General features: G+C 40.1%; 9 protein-coding genes across 9 annotated transcripts; 6 read left to right on the forward strand and 3 right to left on the reverse strand.

Annotated features, from left to right (window-relative positions):
* Positions 1 to 477: 477 nt before the first annotated feature.
* Positions 478 to 669, forward strand: BRETT_001979 (uncharacterized protein; the record flags this gene model as incomplete). Its single annotated transcript, XM_041280517.1, has 1 exon — positions 478 to 669. The coding sequence occupies one exon, from the start codon at positions 478 to 480 to the stop codon at positions 667 to 669; it is 192 nt and encodes a 63-aa protein (XP_041138308.1).
* A 419-nt stretch (positions 670 to 1,088) lies between these two features.
* On the reverse strand, positions 1,089 to 4,436 carry BRETT_001980 (uncharacterized protein; the record flags this gene model as incomplete). Its single annotated transcript, XM_041280518.1, has 1 exon — positions 1,089 to 4,436. The coding sequence occupies one exon, from the start codon at positions 4,434 to 4,436 to the stop codon at positions 1,089 to 1,091; it is 3,348 nt and encodes a 1,115-aa protein (XP_041138309.1).
* A 912-nt stretch (positions 4,437 to 5,348) lies between these two features.
* Positions 5,349 to 7,028, reverse strand: BRETT_001981 (uncharacterized protein; the record flags this gene model as incomplete). The annotated part of the gene is made up of 1 exon (XM_041280519.1): positions 5,349 to 7,028. One exon carries the CDS (start codon positions 7,026 to 7,028, stop codon positions 5,349 to 5,351), a length of 1,680 nt encoding a protein of 559 aa, XP_041138310.1.
* Positions 7,029 to 7,684: 656 nt separating this feature from the next.
* Positions 7,685 to 8,023, forward strand: RPC11 (RNA polymerase III C11 subunit; the record flags this gene model as incomplete). Its single annotated transcript, XM_041280520.1, has 1 exon — positions 7,685 to 8,023. The coding sequence occupies one exon, from the start codon at positions 7,685 to 7,687 to the stop codon at positions 8,021 to 8,023; it is 339 nt and encodes a 112-aa protein (XP_041138311.1).
* Positions 8,024 to 8,477: 454 nt separating this feature from the next.
* Positions 8,478 to 9,449, reverse strand: BRETT_001983 (uncharacterized protein; the record flags this gene model as incomplete). Its single annotated transcript, XM_041280521.1, has 1 exon — positions 8,478 to 9,449. One exon carries the CDS (start codon positions 9,447 to 9,449, stop codon positions 8,478 to 8,480), a length of 972 nt encoding a protein of 323 aa, XP_041138312.1.
* Positions 9,450 to 10,316: 867 nt separating this feature from the next.
* On the forward strand, positions 10,317 to 10,925 carry BRETT_001984 (uncharacterized protein; the record flags this gene model as incomplete). The annotated part of the gene is made up of 1 exon (XM_041280522.1): positions 10,317 to 10,925. The coding sequence occupies one exon, from the start codon at positions 10,317 to 10,319 to the stop codon at positions 10,923 to 10,925; it is 609 nt and encodes a 202-aa protein (XP_041138313.1).
* Positions 10,926 to 11,325: 400 nt separating this feature from the next.
* Positions 11,326 to 13,995, forward strand: BRETT_001985 (uncharacterized protein; the record flags this gene model as incomplete). Its single annotated transcript, XM_041280523.1, has 1 exon — positions 11,326 to 13,995. The coding sequence occupies one exon, from the start codon at positions 11,326 to 11,328 to the stop codon at positions 13,993 to 13,995; it is 2,670 nt and encodes an 889-aa protein (XP_041138314.1).
* A 620-nt stretch (positions 13,996 to 14,615) lies between these two features.
* On the forward strand, positions 14,616 to 16,868 carry BRETT_001986 (uncharacterized protein; the record flags this gene model as incomplete). Its single annotated transcript, XM_041280524.1, has 1 exon — positions 14,616 to 16,868. The coding sequence occupies one exon, from the start codon at positions 14,616 to 14,618 to the stop codon at positions 16,866 to 16,868; it is 2,253 nt and encodes a 750-aa protein (XP_041138315.1).
* A 4,943-nt stretch (positions 16,869 to 21,811) lies between these two features.
* Positions 21,812 to 24,406, forward strand: BRETT_001987 (uncharacterized protein; the record flags this gene model as incomplete). The annotated part of the gene is made up of 1 exon (XM_041280525.1): positions 21,812 to 24,406. One exon carries the CDS (start codon positions 21,812 to 21,814, stop codon positions 24,404 to 24,406), a length of 2,595 nt encoding a protein of 864 aa, XP_041138316.1.
* Between the last annotated feature and the right edge of the window lie 286 nt (positions 24,407 to 24,692).

Raw genomic sequence — 24,692 nt, forward strand, 5'->3', positions numbered from 1 at the left:
TGATGGAAGAAGGTAGATTTTTGGCTGAGAGGTCGATCGACTTTTCAGGATCTTCAACTGAGAGCCAAATTTAACAGTTGAGTGGGTGCGAAAAATCCGCTAAATATATAATATTTTATTCAGCAGAACATTTTAAAGCGGCAAAATATCAGACAACATATTTTAGCCGCGGAGTTTTGGACATAGTTCACCCAAACAAAGTGGATGCTCTTACAATGGCATATTAATGCTAAGTGTAGTTGATCTACAGTGGTTAATGTTAAAGCGGTTGGTGAATTGAAAAATGGATTATCCACTGGTATTACCCCGTGTAAAACAATAAGTGGAGTAAAAATAAAGTTTAGTGATTACGTAAGCAGGCAGATAAGTCAAGGCGGAGATTTAATCGGTGCAACTTGGGTCCAAGGTAAATCTAGTGTTGGTTTTACTTATTTCGAAAAAGGCCGATTCAAATTGAAAACTCAGAGAATACAAGCAATGTTGAGAAGGGATCCGACTACAATTAAACTAAGCTCCGAGGACATTAAAGAGTTCACGAGAGAGCAGAGATACAAGATGATAAGCGAAAAGACAACAAGAAGGGGAAATAACCAGAATGAGAAAGATGAAGGCGGTTCGAAGGACAGCGAGGACAAGCGGTCAGAATGGGTTGGTGGTGAAGGTAATTAGGATAAGATAGAGGGGAAGATAAAGAGGAAGATGAAAGGGAAATTAAGAGATAAGATAGGTCAAGAGAGAATTTAAGCTACTAGAGGAATTAACAAAAGAAGTTAAGATATAAATTAAGAGAGAAGTTAAGATACTGGGGTAATTAACAAAAAAGTTGAGAGAGAAGTTAAGATACTAGAGAAGTTAAGATATAAATTAAGATTCTAGAAGAATTAACAAAATAAGTTAATATACTAGAGAAGTTAAGAGAAAAGCTAAGATAAAAGTTAAGGGAGAAGAGAACTTAAGATAGAAGTTAAGAGAAGTTAAGGAAGTAGAGAAGTTGACAGAAGATACAAAAGTAAACCACATGTGACAAATTAAGTGTACATAGGAGAGTCTAAAGTAGCAAAAGTAATATACATTACACATGAGCTGAGTCAGGTCTTCTTTGGATGAGGCAGGCCAGATGGGGCAGTGTTGCTGGCCGGGGACAAGGAACCGGAGGTGTGGACTTGGGTGGTGGAAGAGATGGCAGGCTGGTGTTTGGCATCGTGGATCGGGGAACCGGAGGCAGTGGTCTCTGGCTCCTGGAGCAAAGCAGGGATGTTCTTCAAGACACCATCGATCTTCTCCAAGGCCCTGCTTGCGACATCGAAACTGTGGGAGTTGACCTTGAGAATCCAGCGGTAGTCGAACAACTGCTCTTTGTAGGCAGCGGCCTCGTGGGGCGAGGAGGAGGTGACGTACAAGAGGGCGGCGAAGATGCCGATTAGTGCGAAGTTGTGGACGGCGGAGGAGTACCAGAAGGCCTGCATGTGCTCGGCCTTGAGGTCACGTGCGAACTCGATGGACGCGGTGAGTCTGGTCTTGGCGGCGTTGCGACAGACACGGACGAGCTGCTGGGGAGGAGCCGGGTCGTGCTGGCTGTGCAAGGCAGCGATGATGCGGCGGTGGAGGGTGATCTCGGTGGCGAAGTAGGCGAGCTGCAAAGTGCCGTTGCTGTTGAAGTGGCGGGGCTTGACGGAGGCCATCTGCAGGTCCTTGGGAAGCGAGTGGTACCAGTTTCGCAGCTTGAGCTGAAGCGGCTTGGCGTGCAGAAGCACGTTGTCGATGCTGCGTATGTGCAGCATTGCCGCCGGCGTGTAGAAGGTGTCGAGGATCTCGCTCAAGATCTCGCTGAGCGACACCATGTGCACGAAGGCCTTGCGGCCGTTTTCCACGTCCGAGGAACCGGCTCTGAGGCTGTCCGGGTCATCGTTGGCCTTCTCGGGGAAGTCCTCGAGAGACACTTTGCCGACCAACCAATCGCGGCCCTGGGCTATGTGGCTGGGCCGGGCCTCAACAAGGGAAGACCACTTGTCCTGGATGAACACGGCCCAGGCCAAGCGGCGGCGGAGGCCCCTTTCCCACCGGGGCAATCTCCAGTGGCCGCACTCGAGCCCTAAGCCCAAGTCCTCGGCCACCGCGACGACCTGCGACGACAGCAACCAGTTCTTGTCGGCGGAGTCGGGCGTCCGGCACTGCAGCAAGAGGAGTCCGGCCTGCACGGCACTCAGCTTGGGCCGGCGGATGACGTCGCCGAAGGCCCGGATCGCGAACCGGTGCAAGGACTCGACGTTGGGCTTGGGGAACTGCGAGAGGGCCGGGTCATAGTCCCACCACTGGATGGCGAGCAAGTACACGGCTGCCAAGAGTGGGGCCCCGAACTCGCGGTGGGTCCGCGCGTACTTCTCCAGGAAGATCTTCTTGTGCAAGATCGGGAACGACGGGTGCACCGTCCGGAAGTAGAGGTCGATCAACGCCTTGCCGTGTGGTGCCACGTACCGCTCCACCGTGTCCGCGTCCCGCTCCGACTTCTCGTACAACGCCTCGCTGAAATCGTCCCGCAACACGAACTGAACGTCGTCGGCCACTTTCCGCACCGAGTTCGACTTGTCGAGCGAGAACTGGTCGATCTTGTCCAACGCGATGTGCGGCAGGAAGATCGGGTCGTAGATCGACGTCGCCCCGACGTAGAAGCTCGATCGCGGGTACTGCAAGCTGAGTGTCTTCTTCAACAGCGACTTGCCCCTCATCGTCGCGTAGTCGCGGATCGGGTGCACGTTCCGGACGGCGATGTTTGGCGGCGGCTCGATCGACGGGTCGTCCATCTTCATCCTCTTGTCGCTGCCCTCCCCATTGCCACTGCTGCTGCCGCCGGCCCCTCTCTCTAACCCCCGCTTCAACGACCTCGCCGTGTCCGTGAACGTGCACTTCAACCCCTTCTCCTGGCACATCTTGCACGAGTGGATCTCCGGGATCATGATGCACTTCGTCTTCCTTCTCCGGCAGTGGTCGCACGGCCGGACTTTCGTCCGTGGCTGTGGAGGTGACTTTCTTCTTCTCCCCCGCAGCGTTTCGCCCGCTGCCTTCGCCCCACTCCCGGCCAGCAACCCGTTCCGGAACCCGATGTCGATCGCCCGCCTTGTGGCCGCGTTGGTGCTGTTGTATGCACTGGCAAACTGGCCCCGGAGCATCTGCTGCTGCCCGGCTGCCGCCAGCTGGGCCATCTGCAGGGCTGCCAACTGCTGTTGCTGCTGCTGCTGCTGTTGTTGTTGTTGTTGTTGTTGCTGCTGCTGCTGCTGTGGGCCCTGATACTGTCCCTGGTACTGCTGCAAGGCCACCGGGCCCATCCCGGCCAGCGTCGACTGCATCTGCGGCATGGACAGCTGCCCCGGTGTCGCGGGTGATGAAACGGCACTCGAGGAAACTCCACCGGCCGAAAACGGGCCGTTATACTGCTGGCTGCCGCCCGGCGGCGCATTATTCGGGCTGCCACCACTCGTCGCACTGAAATTCTCAAAGCTGCCCATGCTGTAGCTCGAGAACCCGTTCCCCAGCCCAGAGGCCCGACCCTTAGCCTTCGGCACCTTCTTCGCGCGGAAAACACCCGTCATCCCACCTGCCACGGGGCCAACTGGGCCAGATGGGTTCACCACGGTGTTCACCACGGATCCTCCCGCGTTTCTCGGGCCATTCTTCCCTCCACTACCTATTCCCACTCCCTGGTGCGTGGTCTCCTGCTGCGCCTCCAAGAGAAGGTTCTGGTACTGCTGGAGCTGGAACGCGTAGTCCGAGGGGGACGGGGCGGCACTCGATGCCGTGTTCACCGGTGAAAAAACGCCGTTGCTGCCTGCACCACCAGCACTGGTCACGTTCTCCGTCCCGGAACCCGTCCCAGAGCCTGCCCCGGCGTTCGCGCTCGCACCTGGCATTGCCCCTGTGCCAGACTCCATACCCAATGCAGTCGTGTCATTCAAGAAGTTCAACTCCTCTGCTGCCTCCTCCCACGACCCATAGTCAAACGAAATCCCTGCATTTGCTGCCGAATTCATGCCCGTCGTGTGTATTCCCGTGCCGCTCGACGCGTTGCTCACTGCTGCCGAGCTCACTCCCTTCGTATGGTCCTCGTGGCCCTTTGCTTTACCGCCACTGCCCTTGCTCTCTTTCTTAACACTTACGTTCTCAGCCTTACCACTCTTCCCATTTGTTTCCTTCTCACCATCACCCGTTTGCTGCCCTGCACCCATCTGCTTCTCCGACAGTGCAACTGAGTCCCCGAAACTGTGCATGGCCGACATGTGGTCGTTCACTCCAGATTTCGAGCTGCTGTGCGAACCCGCCTTATCTTCAGCATGGTCTAAATTTGATGGGCTCATATTCTTATGCTCTATCGCTCTACTGGAATCCAATGCCAAGTGGTTATCCTGGGATGATAGATCCGGGTCACTTGAGTCATCCGGCATCCTAATTGGCGAAATAATGGTTTCTCCTGTCCCGTCGTGAGCCTTGTACTTCTCCAAACGAAAATTTGTCTGTGATCGGAAAAATGCTGTAACAATTCAATAAATCGCCTCTAGGTACCCAAGCAATCCTCTAGAACTAAAAAAAGACGCTTGATTTCTTAGCTGCAGTAAAAAAACTCTAATGGAATTGCTGCCCTTTCTCAAATGCTTGCCGGTGAATATAAACGTCCAACGTTTTGATAAGCGTGTTGATACACAAAATTGTTATTATCTAATTTTTTTTTTTTAAGTTTTTTTTTTCGTTTTCTCGGTTCTCACAATCTTCACCGTGTGCATCGAAAAAAATAGAAAACAGTCCTATCTCAATATTTCTTTCCCCTCCTCTTTTTTGGCAGCATGCGCCAAGAAAATGTAAGGTTGCGTTGCGTTACTTTTCTTTCGGTCCCATTACCTTATGACGTTCTTGTTATAACTAGTATCTGTGCTTTTAAGGCTAAAAGTATAAAGGTAAAGTACTAAGTAAGAAGGTTAATGAACAAGCTAAAAAGAGGAATGCTCATGCTTAAATACCTAATCCTTATGAGCGAGGCTTTCTTGGACATAAACAAGGCACTGCGGCTTTATATAGACTCATCTATTACAGTACCCATATACTACTACAACCTCTTTCCATGTTAATTTTAAACGGGCCTAAATGAAAACAATTTCAATCTAATGTATTTGATTTCTATTCATTATTCAACGTATTTCCCCAAGCTTCTTTTATCTTTACAATAATGCATCTGCTATATTACCACCACGAAAAGAAATATAAAATATAAGGAAGCAGAAAAAATGATAAATATGAAGTAATGGATTGCTATTTGTCAAATACCTGGTCATATCGTGTAGTTTCTACATGCTTTCTCTGTTTCAACTTTTCATGCCTTTGGCTTCTGTCAACGCAACACTAACCTCTGATTTCTCCGTCGCCGCTTCTTTCTTCCTATACGGATCTTTAATCATCAACATGAATATAAAATAAACAACCGCAGAAGCTATTGTCGTATAAAATGCATTGTGAAACCGATGATACTGCGTTTGCAAAATCTTGTAGTTTGAAGAAGTTTCTTCTAGCAAACCTAAAATAGTGGCCACAACCGCACTAGCCAAAGCCACAAATATTTGTCCAAAAGTGTTGAATATACCTGCAACCAATCCTTGTAAATTCAAAGGTGTCGATGCCATAACACAGTTTAGATAAACCATAAAAAACCTGTTGATTGCGATTCCAAGAATGTATTGGCTTATAAAGCGTGTTTTCCAGTAATCATTACGAGCACGATAATCCGTCCGGGAAATCCAAACTGAGCATGCAACTAAAACCAAAGATGATATCAAGAGCATGTTCCTCATTCCTATTTTTCTGGTTTGTGATTCTCTGTACATCATAGCACCACTCACCATACCGACCGGAAATGGAAGAATTTTGACCGCCGCCATTAAAGGAGTATTTAACTCTTCATAGATGTGGTACTGTATCAATATCATTAGGGATGTGGTGAAGTTGAAGTACACCATAGACAATCCAACCAATAGTGGAATAAGATTTGGTATTTTGAATACCTCCGCAGGGAATATAAGCTCAACGTTAAGCATCCATCTGGTTAAGAATCTAGAGATGCTCTTCCCTTGGTTTTCTAGATCTGGATCCTGTTGTCTTGGTAACTGCATATTGTGTGGAACACACTCATTCCTGTTGTGTTTGCGTTTATAGCGAGTCAAAAAATATGTTTCGAACCAGAACATTATTGCTAATAGGATGCAACCAACTGGAAGAATGATGTACACCTTTGCCGTTTTCCAAGTCATACTTGACTCCGTAAGTGCAATGATGATTAATAAAAGCCCTATAACTAGCATTATTATTCCAGGAAAGTCCAAATCTCTTACCATGGGATTTCTCTGCCCTTCTGCTCTTTTGACCGGTATACTCAAAAAGTATAGAAGAACCGAGCACACAAATGAAAGTGCAAATGTAAAATAAAAAAAGCCCATGTACCCAACTTTGGTGCACGAAAATGCTCCTCCTAAAACAGCTCCTAATCCCATACTAGCGGTGACAACGATCACAAGAATTCTTATGGCCTGTTCAAGCTCGGGTCCTTGAAAATAGTTTGCTGCCATTGAATAACCATTCGGTAACAATGCCGCAGCCCCAATTCCCTGTAATGCTCTAAAAATAATCATGGCAATTATACTCTTTTGTGGAATAGCAGTAAGTAAAGACCAGACACTCATGAATATAAGTCCTAAAAGAAACACATTGTGAGCTCCCCAGATATCACCAATTTTACCAAATATTATGATGAATGCTCCCAATGTTAACGCATAGGCAGAAAGTACCCACGAAGCAGTTGAATAATCCGTATCGAACACTTCTTGAATGGAAAAAGTAGTTGTCATTGCTCCCGCTACATTTAAGTTGTCAAGGGTAAGAGCTGCCATAGCTATTCCGTAAACAACTCGCTTGTTTCTGTATCGCGTTGGAACGACTTTCATTCCGTTACGGATAATGCTAACAACTGATTCAAATGGTGCATATTGTGACATCTTAATATCGTTTGGTATCTTGTTGCTTAATACATTTTGAAAATATTCAAAAATTCATAGTTGCAGAGATAGAATGTGAAAAGTCCCTGTTTAAATACTTCCTTGATTACTAATGTCCCAGAAGAATTTCTAAATTGGGCGAAAAAGTTATGAACGAAGATCCGACAATCCACTTAGTTTTCCGGACTTAAGTGATATATTCTTTCGGTGTTTAAGTTATGAGAGCCTATCACTAGTTACTTTGTGCACTCTAATACATGTGTGCACAATCTGCCAGCAAATATCCATCTATACAGAAGTCGAAGTGATCGATAACATATTTAATTTGTAATTGGTCAAGCATATTTTAAAAAGCGCCTACAATTTAATGTTACATCAGGTTAATATGCTTTTAGATCCTGCGCTCAATTGCCTGTTACCATTAAATTGTATGGTTTTGTGATGCTTACATGTGCATACACACAGTGGTAATAATATGACGATTGGTCTAGCGCTTCACACCAAATTTTTCATATATATATATATATTTTTTTTTTTTTTTTTTTTTTTTTTTTTATCTCTTGATTCGGTTCATCAACATCAAGCTCAACATAACTGCACATAGCTTCAAAACAAACGCATAAGTAACGATCGTCTGTCTTTATATCATATACAAGATGTTGACCTTTTGCCCATACTGTTCGAATATGCTCGTTGTCACCAGATCAGAGACAACTGGTTCAAATACGTTTTCTTGTCCAACATGTCCGTATGAATTTCCTATAGTTGGACTTCAGATGTTTGAACGCAAGGAACTTCCCAGAAAAGTTGTGGATGATGTGCTTGGAGGTGAAGGTGCGTGGGATAATGTTGATCAGACCAATGCTCAGTGCCCAGTTGAGACATGTGGATCCAATAAGGCATACTACTTCCAGATCCAGATTAGGTCTGCCGATGAGCCTATGACTACTTTCTACAAATGCTGCAAATGCGGTCACAGATGGAGAGAAAACTAGAGCATACTGTATTTTATTCTTTCAGTCTTTTCTACGCTTTTATCTTAAGGTGATTGCAAAGGAGTGTGTGATGTTCTCTTCGAATATTATCACGTGACGTGCTAGCCACCCCAAATAAATATTAATTACACTACTATGCTGCGTAGCTTACCGTGCGCCTATTTCTTATAAATATTTCGAGTACTTTTTATAGGTGGTATATTCAATTCTTTCTCTCTTCCAACTACAAGCCAGGCGCTAAATACAGTATTGTAATTCAAACAATCTGGGCTCTCGCACTTCATTCCATGAAGGTTTCAAGTATCCTCAGATATTATGTAGCTGTATGCTTCTATTTTTCCCATATCCATTCATAGCGGAAAAACCGTCCGTTAGTCAACAATGCATAATTATTGACCGCAAAACTGAACAGTGAGCTCAACTCACGAGTCACGTTTAACGAAAAAAGAAGTTGTCATTGTGAACGGTTTGCTTTGCTATTGGGTGCCTCCGATAAACTGGACCCACTCTGTTCATCCTGCTTCGAATCGCTACTTGCGTATTCGGGTGAAAGCGAAGCTTTTCTCGGTGTACCGGAAGTGATACTGCCGCTAGATTCAGCTGATGTCGTGGTACCTAAATAATTCTGAGGCTCGTGAACCATTACTGATTCAGCATATGGCCCTCTATAGTCATAGTTGTTCGGCTGGCTATAAATTCCGTTGTTTACCACAGTTGCCGCAGGGTAGTTCTGCCGAAGTTGGGCCGGCGGTAGAAGGTAAGATTGTGCTTGCTGCTTGAGAGGTTGCATTTGTCCCACAGATCCCCTTGGAACAAGCGTGCTACCATTTCCTTGTATGACCTGCTTCTGGTGTTCCAACCTCTTTCTTTCGGTCAAGCTGCATAGAATGCTTGCAGCCTCGAGCATCTGAACGTGCTGATGCTTACTAGTGGATAAATTCTTGGTCTTTTGCCACTCCGGAGTGTGTTCCCACAGATGTTTCGCCAATGATGTTATATGTTTGTAACCTTTTCCACATGCCTCGCATTTTAGTTCCTCCTTCAGCCTTCCACTCTCACCTTCTGATATTCGCCGCACAACAAACTCACGCGAAAGCATGGGTATGTGTCTCTGTGTCTGCTTGCCCGTTCGATGCTGATTCTGAATCTTGTTTTTAGCCATATCAAGTTGCTTTTTGACTTGCATTTGAAGCTGGTCCTGCTCCTGTTTCAATCGTCGACTATCTACCTCATCATTTAGGTAATTGGAATCCCTTCTTTCCTGCTTAATGTTTGCTGGTGCTCTCATGGTGTTTGGATTTGCAGTATTATCCAATCCTCCTGATTTGTAATGCTTGCCATACATATTCATCTGATATTGGTTTTGAATGGAAATACCCGAACCTTGCGAAAGAGCATTTTGAGAGATAGAATCAGTACCATTCATTTTCTTCGGATACCTGCTTTGAAACAAAAATCTTGTATACTACAATATTCAATGACCTCTATGTTGACCAATACTCTATACTCCAAATTTGTTCCTCCTTATTTCTCAGAAAGTATAACTCTATTTCCGCCTTTGAGTGCCGTATATGTCAATAAGCCTAGATCGAGCAACTTCCTGTTTCTATATGATATTCTAAATTAAGGATGGATATTTTAAATTGAAATCTGATATATAGCAGATTGATTTGCTCCTGAAAATGTGTACCAACTCTGGTATCTACAATACCATGCGTTGAAAAAAAAAAAAAAAAAAAAAAAAAATTTTAAAATAATTCGAAAAAATTTTGAAAAACTTTTGTTTTCTCCAGGTATCGATTACGTTTATCCTTTATTTATGGCAAAACTGATGAGTTTTCATTGTCTTCATATCTTTCACACCTTTTTTACTCTGTTTTATTTTTTTATTTTTTCTTCCTGGATTACCGGTGTAAAGATGATTTTGCGATAAGTATGTTTGAACATCCGTACCTCCGAAGAAATATTTCCTTTAATACAAGGGATTATTTACAACTTGCTTAATCGGGAAAATATTTAGAATGATTAAGTGCATTGTTTCTGGTGTGTAATGTGTAAGGGATAAATATTTGAACTAACCCCTTTATTTTTAATATTGATCAGTAAAGGTCAGACGTTTTTTTCTCTTATATGAATATCTACCGGTATTCAAACATATACAAAACCCACAAGAATATATTTCTAGACTTGGTATTTTACTGAACACAAAGCAGGGAAAAAAATGTTCATTGATAATGAGTCGTCACATGAAGAATGTGACGATTTACGAATGTATGAAAAAAAATACAACCAAATGACTAAGGAAGAAGTTGTGAAGAGAGCCGCAATGCTAGAGATTGAATTCAATTCTTTTCAAGCTGAGTCTAAAGATCTCGAAGATTTCATGGAAGCAGATTTAACATCTGCCACCGAACATATCAGAGAAATGGAAAAGCAGGTGCAAGAGCGAGATCAAAGTATAAGAGAGCTCAGTGATAAATTGTTTGGCTTTAAAAGAGAAATTAAAAAATACCAAAGTGCTCAAAACATGATTACGGAGGAACAAAAGGCTAAGCAGGATGAAATGTCCAAACAATTAGTGGAACTGGAGGTGCAAAACGATAACCTTCGTTCGGGTATACGTGAAAAGTTGAATGAACTCAAAACCGTGATTGAAAAATCAAATTCGTTTTTGGAAAATATTGCAGTACTACAGAATGATGTTACAATTAAGGATGAGATGCTAGAAAGGATCAAGGAGTACGCTCATAATTTGGAGAACCTCATAAACCAGAAAAATGAAGAAAATGAAAATCTACAACATAAAGTCACTAGGCTCGAAAGATTACTTCAGATTACTGTTGTGGATAGAAGAAGTTTCAAGGTTTCGAAATACAAGACACCACCCGTTAAGTATACTTAAAATGTACTTAGAATAGTGCATGTATTAGAAGCAAAATATATAGCTCACTCACATTAAACCCTGAAATACCCATTTCAATCTGGAGAAGATATACCATCATCATGCTAGCGAACACGTGATAATTTATAGAAATTATAGTCAGGTACCTGGAATAAATAATGCCAAATGCAAGGAATCGTATTGAAAAAGAACATGTTGTAGCTTTGACTTGTAGGCTGGATCTCCATGAGAAAATCAGTCGGTGACAGTAGAAAAAAAAATAAAATAAAATAGAACGAAACACTAAGAAAATTTTATCAGTGCACTAAAACTCAATCCATTCTTGACACATATTTCATCATTGAAAACTAAGGTGCATACATAATCTTTGCTAAGGATTTGCCAGCATCAGTTTTCATAAATGGGTTCGTCTTCTAAGAGGGATCGTGGAAGATCTTCAGGCAAAAATGGACATGCTGTCAATCACAAACGAGATAAGCTTTATAACTCTAGGATAATTCGAAATGAGCTTAATGATCCCGCATTCACAAATCCGGATGGCAGAAATCATAAGATTATCACGTTAAACAACATGGCAAATAAATTGGATGTTCCAACGTTGGTTAAATCACGGGAATTCGAAATTCAATCTCTCGAAAAATCACAGCTAAAGTCGAAATATGCTTCCTCTACCAGAGTGTTTCAAAGTTTACCGAGAGAACTTCGAAGAAGAACCGCAAGTCATAATGTTAAGCGTGTTCCAAAGCGAATGCGACCACGTGCACTTAAAGAAATGGGGCTATCGAATCGTACTCTTGCCAGGGAAACGAAAGGTGTTTCAACAAGTGGTAAACCTCTTCATAAATCGCATCCCCGGGGAAGAGAGCTTTACAGATTAAGAAGAAAGCAAAAATTACTCAAATACGCTGCGAAGCACAAACTTTCCGGCCAGGTTCTTCATGGTGAAATTATCAACATCAAGAAAATGGATATGAGGGGGAAATTGAAAATGATTAAGCAGGAAATTCAAAAGATCGAGTCTGAAAGGAAATTGCAAGAGGATGAAATAATGCAGGAAAAACATTCAGATGAAAGTACAATGTTGGTGTACGATATTAGTGCTACAAAGAAGGCCAAGAATCTGGTGAACAATCTTGCTGGATCTTATGATAATACTGGAGTTAATGCTAAAGCTTCTATCCACAGAATCGGTGCACTTAAATATGCAACCCGTCAAGCAAAATTTAAGTGGCTTCCTACTCATATATGGCATGCAAAGCGTGCAAAAATGATCAAAAGATGGGGCTGGCAAATTCCGTATGAACCCACAATGAAATGTTTTCGGAAAACTAGCCGTAGTTATAGGTTTAAGGGCTGTTTAGCTTGGGATACTTCTTACATTAATACTTTTATCTTGAACTGTTCTAGGAATAGTAATGAATCGGTGAAGGTTGTGGAAAAGATCTTACTGGATCTTTCTGACGGTGCTATAAATGAAACGTCAACTTACTTATCTGGTAAACGGCTATGGGAAGGATTCATACATTTGGGATCAGAACCGGTTTCACCTGGTTCTATTCACGTAATATTTTCAGATAAATTACTTCAGGTGGTAATTCGCGTGCATCCTTCCACTTATAATGATGTTTATGACCGACTAAATCGAGCTATTGCCGGTAACGATAATATCGATCTACATGATGCGAAATATGCCGTGGGGTCTATTAAAGTAACTGGCCCAAAGGCATTGGAAGCGTTACAGTCTATTTTTCATAACAGAAAAGAGTCTTCCGGGAAAGCTTATGAACTTTGGAGATCTTTGGCTAACTTGCATGATGTTAATACTATACCGAAAGGATCAATGTTTGCTTTCATGGTGGAGGACCCCAGAATGTGGAATAAGCCTGTTATTGCGCACACATCACTTGAAGAAAATGCAGACGATATTTTAAATTTAATTTTAAAGGTGAAGCAGAATGGAGGTATTGACCAAGAAGCCTTGCAATGTTTGCTTTCTATAGATGGTCGTAATTCAAGTTACAAAAACCAGCAGACATTGAAACAGTTGGGAAAGAGGAGAAAGCCAGAGATATCAGGAGAACCTATACCAAGAACAAATCAGGATCCAATGTTTCCTGTGGTAATTTGGAAAGATAACGATAATTCATTTAATGTAATTCTTCCTTGGTTTTGGACGATGCCAGTTTGGTATCAGCTTGTACACGTTCCTCATTTAATGATGGCTGGTACAAGACAGCTGGACCAAATAGATTATGAAAGAGGACAATTAAGTTTCAGTGATCTTGCTTTCACGCGCAATGGATACACTGAAAGTCGGATTAGAATGGAAGAGAACACAAAAAGATGGAATAGAAAGCCTAAGAGCAAGCGTATACAATACGATAGTTTGCAATTGGGTAACGAGACAGGGGAACTGTTGTCACCATTTGGTTGTGACTGGAGATCTTTGCAAGTTTTACGGTTTGCTTTACAGAAAGTGCCGAAGGATGCCGATAATTCGAAGATTGTGCCATCTGAGTTCGACAAGTTCCTTTCCCGTATAATAATGACAAATTTCGATGCTATTGAATCCGTGAAGGACATTCAAAAGCACGATAAGAGCATACTTTTGACAGGGAAACGACCATATACTAAAATTCCTATGAAACTTGTTGCAGCCAAAGAGTCGGCCACTCTTACATCTAGTTTTGAATTCACCTCCAAAGGTATACCACAATTACCAGTAAAGGCTTTGAGCTTCGAATGTACAACTCGTGGAAATCTAACGGATGGTGCGAGAATTTATATCATACCACAGGATCACGTTAAACAGTGGGTGCTATTTGGGGATTCGACTATCAAGAATATTAAGGGTGGCAATATGTCTTCAAGCAATCTTCAAGTCCCAGGCAGTGAATATCTAATTGGACTTGTTACCAGTGCGACGTTTAATCTCTCGAAAGGGTATGGTACAGGTGTTGGTTATGTTGATGCATCTGCCTTGACTACATGCAGTAAATACATCCTAATTAGAAACATTGGCTCAGACGTTTGTCGTGTTTGCAAGTGGAAGTTCATAAACGTTTTATAGAGAATGTTAAGTATGCATGCCATGATCGCGTGGAGGAATAAATTGAAGCGGTACGTAATGCAATTGTAGCATATATGGGACATAAATTCTGTATAATGCAATACGCTATTATCTGGGCTTAGCAGCAATGTATCAAACCCTGGGCCATGTTCCAGGTTGGGTTGCTGACTCGCGTAGTGAAATCAAAAAATTTCGGTTGTCAAGTATTCTTAAGCTGCATCGCGCCGCACTGGGAAAAAGGTAAATATTGTGCATTATCTAGCGACTTTTTTCTTCCCATTAAGCCATCGATCGGGTATCAAATGCTTTTAATGTATTTTTTAACTTTAACTCTGCTTCACTTCATTAAATCTAAAAGTATAGGCTCGTATGTCGGGAAAATAAGTTTCTCTGCGTTACTTTTCCATATTTTCTTGGTTTATATATCCAACGTTGATTTTACAAACACAGGTTGGGTATCTGCTCGAAATATTCGGTACGGACATTTTTTCACGGCCAGCAAGATACATTCCGATCATTTAAGTTATCAAGAAAGGAAAGAACAACAGGGGGTGGGGAAAAAAAAAGCACAACAAGCCGTGATTTAATATTTCTGGCCCAAAAGAGAGAAGAACGCAAATATGGATGGAGGTGATTTGTATAATAAGGAGGCACAGACCCCAGTGCGAAGAAATAAGCACGCTTCTAGGATAAGTTCAGGGATCTATCACCCTGTAAGACCTGCATCTGTTCTTTCAATGTCATCACCACCGCCTTCAAACTTAAGCCGATTGAGGCCGCGATCATCGATGGCTGATATAGGCAAGCGATATGGATCTATTTCCAGGTTTACTGTTCCACGAACACCATCAAGACTTAGTAGTAGATCTGTGGCCAAGTCTTCTTTAAGAGGTCAACCACAATCTACCATTAGATCTGTCAGTGGATCAACGGCTTCGTTGATTGCTTCACCTTCGTTCAAGACTCCACGTTTTGAAAGAAGACTTTCGAGCTCTTTGAGCAACTCTTCTTCGTGTGAGTCATCCTCCCAGGGAGATTCTGGAACAACTAGTACAGATTCACCAAGTGGTGGTGCTGGTAGTAGTGGCAGTTCGTTTGGAACAAAGAGGTCCACAAACATTTACACTGGTCACATAAGTGTTTCAGTGAGGCCCCGACCCCTAAACGAGAAAGATGGCCCAAACTCTTGGATTATAAACCCAGAAGCCAGTTGTGTGTATAACAAAGAGGTCGGTGAGTTTTTTTATGATCATGTTTTTGAACCTACGGTTAGCAACACCGCCGTTTACCTGCAAACTGTGCAGCCAATTGTGAAAAAATGCCTACAGGGTTTCAACGGAACAGTCTTTGCTTACGGAATGACCGGATCCGGTAAAACGTACTCCATGCAAGGAGTAAGGGGTCAGACTGGTGTAATTTCATTGTGCGTCCACGAAATATTCGAATACTTTCACTCCACCACAAGAAGAGGCGCTTTGAATAAAGTCAGCTGCTCATACCTTGAAATATATAATGAGAAGTTGTACGATTTACTTGATCCCGAAGGAACTTTTCAATTGGAAAGGCAGTCCACATCTGTTTTGAGAAGACGGCCTGCTACATCAATGGCAAATCCATCATCTCGTAAGCGGCATATTTCCTCTAGCAAATCAGAGTTACGGATATGTGACGATCCAACTTTTGGAATCAAGGTTGTCGGATTAACTGAGGTTGAAGCTCCAGATGCAGACTCTCTTTTGAGAATTATTCGAAGTGGAGATTCTATGCGTAGAACTGGTGGTACAAATTATAATGCACGATCATCGCGTTCTCATGCCATAGTTATTATTCATTTAAGCACTCAAAACGCACCTGGGATGCCAAAAACTGCATCCACGCTTTGCCTATGTGATCTAGCAGGTTCAGAAAAGGCGTCCTCTAAGTTAGAGAGAAGAACAGAAGGCTCATACATCAATAAGTCTCTTCTAGCTCTTGGAACGGTGATTTCTAAATTGTCAAAAGGTTCTTCATCGCATATACCGTATAGGGACTCAAAACTTACGAGAATATTACAGCCTTCATTAAGTGGAAGCTCATTGATTTCCATTCTTTGCACAATTCATCTATCATCGCAAACATTTCCGGAAACCGTTAATACGCTTAGATTCGCATCAAGAGCGAAAAACATTGCATATAGAGTCCACAGAACAGAGCATTCGGAAAACAAGTATGATGAGAAGTATGTGGAAACCCTAATAAAGGAGAATGAAAAATTAACAAAAGAAATTCATACACTCAAGGAAAAGAAATCTACAAAAGGGCATATATGGCCTGATGCAATTAGTTCCACAGGTATTGTATCACGAAAGTATGATGAAAGAACTGCCGAGTTGGTGGCAGAAAATAAGATGTTGAGTGAGCAGCTGGAACATCAAAAGAGATTGAATGAGGAGTCCCAAATGGAGCATGTAGTTGATAATAATGAGAGTCTGCAGGAGTTAGTTCGTGTTCAAGTTCATTATGATGTTACAGATGAATCATATAATAAGGCAATAACGAATTTGGATAACTTCGGCAAACATTGTATGACCAAGATGGAAGAGATGAAATCATACATTATGCATCTTGAGCAAAAATTGAGAGATCTTGAACTCAAGGACGCCTTAAAGGAAATTAAAACTGGACCCAGTGCTGCAGAAATAACTGCTTTGGACAATGTGGAAGAAATTACAGAACTAAAGAGAATGCTAAAGAGTAAGGACATGGTAATAAAAGCTTTGAAAACAGCCAATAGCATGAGAGAGATATTTGACAGTTCAGACTCTAACGATGAAAATAAAGCTTTAACGAGTGACTATCTCAAGCCAATTGATAATATTGTGAAATCGGTCTAGGAAATTAATTATCTGCGCCTTTATAATTTTTTATAACTGTTATTATTAGGAACTTCAGGATCTTTGTGGTCTTTCTTTATCTTTCTCTTTCTGTCTCTTCATAAGATATTTGGGAATTAGTGTAATTATCAAACTTTAGTTGTATAAGTAATACGTTTGAATGGTAATGCGTAGGGTGGTTACATCGATCTCTCTTTAGCGCAAGCTAGAATATAAATTTAAGTTCTATTTGCGAAAACTTATTTATATACATCTTTCGTGATTATAATAAATAACAGCACCAATATATATATATATGGTGCTATGAAATCTTAAAGAATTCATTTTAACACTGCTTGACCTGTTTGGGTGAAAAGTGGTAATAAACATCCCGTTGTCAATAGTTAAGATAATAATAAAATTATTATTTGGTTACGGTGAAATAAACCGTAAAACAGCAAAATGGTTGCTCCTTCTACACCCTTAAAATTTTTTTGATGGCCTACAATTTGTCCATGTCATTGAGTAACTTGTATTTCCGAATAGATATTTATTTGCTCATTTATTCTTCACACTGCAACATGAATGAATAATTATTGAATTCAATAATTCATTTAGAAGCTAAATATTTCGTCAAGGTTGTTGTTTAAGTTCTTTTCAGCAACCTGAAAGAAGAAAGTAAATGCTGACAAAGTCCAGAGGTGTAACCGCAAATATGTATATTATCATTTTAACAAACACACTTCAGAACTCTTAAGTCAGGTTTGATCAAAAATACTATTCGGATTATGAATAGCGATAAATTCTGAAGAATTGGTGTATTAGTTAACCCACTCTCAATTTGTTTATCATAAGGAGTTCAAAAAGACTTTTCTTGTGATCAACAAAGCCAAGGCACAAATTTGCAAATATTGGAAGAGCAACTTGAAGAATTAATATTTATCGTTTCAGAGTTTAATGTTTCTAGATTTCTCTAGGAGTCTTTCATTGTGACATGAAATACTATATTGCAATTTGCAAAAATAGACGAAAATGGTTCACCTAGCACATAAATCTGCTTGGTCCAGATTACCTATTAATCACAATATTTGGAAACTAGCCATAGTTCTCAAGATGCTTTTCAAGATGCATATATATTGCTTATGCTAATATACAACGACAAATTTTGGTTTTTGTTAAGATTCATTAAGTTTTAAGCTGCAGATATTCCGAAGACACATGTTGTTGGAAAAGCGAATCTTTCAAAAAGATGCAGACAGAAATTCTAGAACTAAGCAAAAAAGCTTATATAATGAACACCAAACTAATATCTCATAGCACATGATACCTGAAGTATATCAAATGTTAGCAATGTATCTAGTGAAGCATAAATCACAGCTTGTCATAAAACCTGGATCATGCTAAATGGTGTTTTTTACCCACAAAAATGAATAATCTCTATGTGGTTGAAATATCAGCATCATGATATATCTGATACCTTAGAATCTCTTGAATTTCTTGTCAATTTGTGCTGTCATTTTATTAGCAATGAAACTGGCAACAAGACTATCAAGAAGAAAAGGAACTTTATAAGCAGATAATATATATTTAGTGTTGTTGCACGTTCACCATTTGTTACAAACTATCACCTGAACTACAGATGTAGATAAACATAAAATGTTAAAATGGTGATTTGATCTCTGAAGAAGGCTTCTTAGTTAGCATTTCAGTTGATATGTCTTTTCCAAAGCAACCGCTATACATAAATATATATATTAAAGACAATATCAATATTTAGGTTGCATGTTGAAATATTAAGGTACATAAAAGTTTGCCCTTGTTGTGCCGATGTAGAAATAAGGATATTGTTCTTGATATTATCAGAGTAAAAGTAGCATCTGCTTTTATATTTGATAAGCATTCCTTGCTTCAAGTAGAGCTGAATTTTTTCATTGCACATCAGAAAAAATATAGCGCAATACCAATACCATAGCAGCTGAATATTAAACAGTTACAAAATAGAAAATGCGTTCCTGTAAGATGAGCTTACGAAAGTTTCATACGATACTCCTCCAAACCCTTGACTATTGAAAACTGAAAGCCTTGAATGTTGCAGTTAGTACAACAGCATTAATACAAAAGAGAGGGAAAATTTTGAACAAATAAAAATTTAACGATATTCATGCATCTGTGGTTCAATAATAACTTCGTTCGTTCATTGAATTCGTGTCCAAAGTTTATGCAAACCCTGGCATAGAAAAGCGTACATTTTTGTTGGGTGAGTAATGACACCAAGAAATTACTAAAAGCTTCAAAGAATTACAACACAAGTAGATAATACAAAGTATGTTGCAACAGCTAGAAAATGCAATCTTTAACGATACGATTAAGCCTAAAGGATTTTGTGCATTATTGCTCGTTACTTTCGAAAATTACAAAATAACCAATTAGGACGATAGAATTAAAGATGTAGAGATTGGAGCGCATTCTTGAATTTCAAAAGAAGAAATTTCCATGCATTGAGAGCCCACCTTCGCAGTCTTGGAAAACAGAAATTACCAACGAACATGTTAACATTATTAAGCATTACAATGCTTTTTACGATTTAAGTCATACGTCAAGGCTTCCATCGGAATACGCAGCAGCAGCGTTTTTTTTAATAAAATTGTGCATTCAAAAGTTTTCTTAAAGCATATTGAAAATTCTAATGCAGCTCTGTGTTTCCACGGATCAGTACAAGCCTGAACAACGATCATAATCAAGGCGATGCATTTTTACATGAATAAACAATTTCTCCTAAAACAAAAAAAAAACTTTTCGAAGAATTCTGCCTTTCATATTGTTTTTTGTATTTTCCCTAAAGGCCCTGAAATTACATAAGATATAAAATGCATTATTCCAAATATAGTCAATAGAATAATAATATACAATAATAAAGCCATGAATTCTTTGTACATTTATTGAAGCGGTACACGATGCAAGAAAAAGTCTTTTATCTCCCAACAAAGAATTCTGATAATGCGCGTCATCTTAACTAAAATTTCAAGTTGACTTTTTTGGCCAAGTTAAAATTTTTCGAGTTCGAGATTGTAAGGTTCTAAAACAATGCGCCATTCGAATAGCATGAATGTATGGAAGAGCGTCGTATGATAAAAAACTTTTCCGCATAATTTGTGTAGTTATTTTTCAGAATTGGAACAAAGATGGAGCATATTTTGCATCGCCATGAATTCTTTTTTTGATGCATTAATACGTCATTTCTAAAAATATGATGGAATTCGATGAATATTATTGGAGAGCCTCTTTTTTTGAAAGTACAATAAGCGTTAGTTAATCGGCTACTCAGCGCTATTCTCTCGCTCAACTGCGTTTGGCCAATAATTTTTAAATATCTTTTCTCCTATGGGTTAGGGTAATACAACGTTGAGTCCGTCAACATTTCTAGAAAAATTTAGGTAAGGCTGATAAAGCAATAAAATAATATCTTAAAAGTAAAGGAGATGATCGTAATATAATCCATGGAAAAAAAGATCGAAAGAAAGAAAAGTTATCACAATACAGTCTAATATGAAAATTATTGAAAAAGACGGAGTGGAGTGTAGCTCATTCTTTTCTGCTTTCTCCACGAATTTAATTTTCTTACAACTGCCCACATGCATTTAACGAAAGTGAGTGATTTCTACAATCTAAAGTTTAATAATAAAAAGAAAAAAAAATGTTTCAACGTCTTCTCCAGGTACTTGTACATCCTAAATTGTCCTAAATTTCAATATTGCTTTATCAAGAAATTTGTATATTCTTAATATTTCAAATTTGACCTCGGGCTAATTTTCCCAAAAATACACTAACAATGTTCCAGTATGATCTTTCCTACAATGCCTTTTATATATAGAGTACGGAAAACACCTGTTTTCCCCTGATTTACTTTTGTAGGAGAGCTCACCAAACATTCTCCCTGGTGATGAAATGATTTGTAAGTAAATGAGACAGTAAGCCGATCTCAGGTAAGATGAAAGTGAGGAGATCAGTGTAAAATGATTTTTCAATCTTGTAATGTGACGAACTCGCTAACCTACGAAATCCGGGTAATAAAAAGTGAAATTATCATGCAGTAACTGCGGAATAAAATATCAAAACTTAATCGTTTTTTTTTTTTTATACAGTTGATCTACTTTTTCCATGCATGCTTTTCTTTTTTTTTTCAAAATAATATTTGACGCATGTTAAAATTGAAATTATTTTTACGTTTCACCTATAGCTTAAAAGAAAGATCTGATAGGCCGTTTATACGCCCACAGTTGGCAGAAAAAAAGAAATGATTTCTGCAGGTAAAAGACGATGCAGCGGCTTACTAAAATCTCTTTGTCGCCGAGCGGTTTCACGAATCCCAAAGCAGTATATTACATGAATTAAAAACTAAGAATAAACATAAAAAGTCATCATCACCTCATTTTTTGGAGCATACGTGTGATTACAAATTTACTGACCTGTTGTGATTAACGAACTTATCCTTCCTTAGTGGAATATATACGTTGAAGGGCTCTGCATGAAATGATACCTGCTGTATTATTTTTATCCCCTTCATTCATTTTGATGATTTGAAAATTGCATTCTTTTGATTCATTCCATACAGATTTACAATTTTAAATGCATTTTTTATAATGTTTATTACGATCATGAATAATGAACTGTGTTGATATTGATAAATATCAAAGGATGGATATGTATCATGCATTTATTTCATTATGCAAACCTTCGAACATTATACCAAAATGAAAATTGAATATGAAGAAACCTACAGTGACATACAATAGAAGTTAGAATTCAAGTGAAGCATGCTGTGCGCTAATCATAACATGAAAACTATATAAAGAGTTGTAATTACATGTTTAAGAAGATTCAATCAATTAGGAGAAGCAAAATCTGAAGCCATTTCAATCAGCACGACCATTAAACATCAAGACACAAAAGTATCTGAGCCCACAATGTTGGCATCCTTATTATTTGCTACTCTCGTTCAACTTGCAGAGGCATCCCCTATTGGCCTAAATATATTTGAAAAAAGGGGATTGGTTGCAGAATCCAAATGTCCTGATTGGAACTTTGATTGGAAATGTACACAGGGTAATTATCCATGTGCAACGTCCTCTGTTTCCAATGTCATTGCCTTAGGTAACAATGAATACCAAGTGACTTTCAACTTTGATGCTGATGGTTGTGCAGATCTTTCAAACTTGGGAGAATTGAAAGTGATTTCCCTTGATTCACCAAATGGGAATGAGGATCTTTTGTTTTCAAGAAACTCAAACAAGATTACGAATATCGATCCATGTCACTGGTCGGCTACATTCGTACTTTATGGAGAAGATTATGGTGACTACATCTGTACACCATCATTTCAGGTTCAGTATGATTGGTTTTCTGGCAATGGCGTCTCAACTAGTGAAGAATCCTCCTGGAAATACACAGGTTCGTATGATTATCTCGTTGGTTGTAATGGTGATAATCAAGGACATTCAAATGCTGACTTCCCTCAGTACTGTTGGTCACCTTCCTCGGATACATCAAGTTCTTCTAGTTCCTCTACAACCACCACAACTAGTTCTACTTCATCAACAACATCAACTTCATCCACTACATCAACTAGTTTAAGGACTACTTCGACTTCATCTACCTCTTCAACTACCACTCCATCTACTTCAACTACTTTGAGCTCATCTACCGCATCAACTAGTACTTCATCTACTTCAACTTCCTTGAGCTCATCTACTTCATCAAGTACTACTTCATCTACTTCAACTTCCTCGAGCTCATCCACCTCATCAACTACTACTCCATCAACTTCAACTACTTTGACTTCATCTACCTCATCAACTTCATCCACTACATCAACTACTTCGAGCTCATCTACCTTATCAAGTACCACTCCATCCGCTTCGTCTACTTCATCGACTACTAGTTCAACTACCACTCCATCTTCTTCAAGTACTTCGAGCTCATTATCTACATCCACTACATTAACTAGTTTAAGTACTACTTCGACTTCGTCTACCTCTTCAACTACTACTTCATCTGCGTTAACTTCCTCGAGCTCATCTACCTCATCAACTACTACTTCAACTACTTCAACTACTTCGAGCTCGCCCACCTCATCAAGTACTACTCCATCTACCTCATCAACAAAGACTACTTTGAGTACAACTTCTACTTCGAGTTCATCATTTTCTTCGACTACTAGTTCGACCACTTCTCCATCCACTTTGTCCACTTCATCGACTACTAGTTCGACCACTTCTCCATCCACTTTGTCCACTTCATCGACTACTAGTTCAACTACCATTCCATCTACCTCATCAGCAAAAAATACTTCCAGTACAGACTCATCCACTTCGTCGACTACTAGTTTGAGTACTACTTTATCCACTGCATCTACGAAATCTAGTGTGAGTACCACTTCCACATCATCGATCTCATCGACTACTATTTCGACTACTACATCATCCACTTCATTCACCACTAGTTTGAGTAGTACTTCCACTTTGAGCTTTATTACAAGTTCAAGCACCAGTCCATCAATTTTATCTACATCATCATCATTTAATTCCACCATCCCAACTACTAGTTGCGATACATTATCCAGCTCCTCAAAGTTGTCATCGGGCACCTCAGTTACTTCAGTTCCAACAACTTCTAGCACATTGTCTACAACAAATTCAGGTAACTTCTCATTAGGTTCCTCCACCATATTGAGCACTTCTAAGTTGCATTCATCGGCTTCTTCGGCATCATTGAGATTTTCCTCAAGTGAATCAACGATTTCTTCTGGTTATCTCACATCGACTACGCAAGCAACATTTTTGACTACGGTCACTGTTCCTTGCTCAACTTTGATCACGACAACAACGTGTACCTTGAACATATGTACTAGCTACGAGACGGCAGTTTCTACCAATAAGGTTGTCACCTTGGAAAGATCATCTGTTTTGCCTTCGAAATCTGTTAGTAAGTTATCATCATCGTCCATCACTGATGTTGTTCCAGCTACATCTTCGTCGGCATCTTCGAACTCAGTCTCAAAAGATCGCGAGACAACTTTCTTTACTACAGTGACTATTCCTTGCTCGACATTGATCACAACTACTACATGCACATTGAACAAATGTACCGCTTACCCAACAACTGTTTCAACAAATTCTGTTGTCATTTCAGAAACAACTTCTAAGTTGCCTTTAGAAACTGCTTCTGAGCCAGCCACCTTGGTCACAAGCACAAAATTACCTGAAGAACCTAAATCCCAGACACCTTCTTCAGCTTCCACTACTGCAACTGTTTGCTCTGGAGAAACATGTTCAACTGCTCCAATTTCTCGTACTTCAAAGACTTCTGCAACAGAGTCAACGATAACGAGCAGTTCTTCCTCCGTGCACTCCACAGTTCAGTCAACTGCAAGCTCAACTTCGATTTCTGTGGCAATCCACAGTGCCATTCCATCTGCTTCTGTGTTTGTTGGAGGTGCCGGAACGTACACTCCAAACGTTTTTGTCGCATTTGTCATCAGTGCTATAGCATTTGTTATTTAAGTATGCAGATCTTTGCTGAAGCCCGAGCACTGAGCAATAATGTTCAAGAGCCACATCTATTTTTGCATTTTCACGTTCTAGATTCATTTTCGTACTTTTTATTCTCATGCATTGGGCGCATTCGCTCGATGCTTCTGCGTTTCCTGTCTTTAATAATTTCAATATATGTAATTAGTTAAATTCTAATATAGTTACAAATTTTAGAACAAAGTCAAAAACATAAAACATTATATAAAACAGAATAGTTATGTACCATTGCAATTTCCGAATATTGGACTACTATTAT

Source organism: Brettanomyces bruxellensis, chromosome 9 (genome assembly GCF_011074885.1).
Source record: "Brettanomyces bruxellensis chromosome 9, complete sequence".
Taxonomy (NCBI): Eukaryota; Fungi; Ascomycota; class Pichiomycetes; order Pichiales; family Pichiaceae; genus Brettanomyces; species Brettanomyces bruxellensis.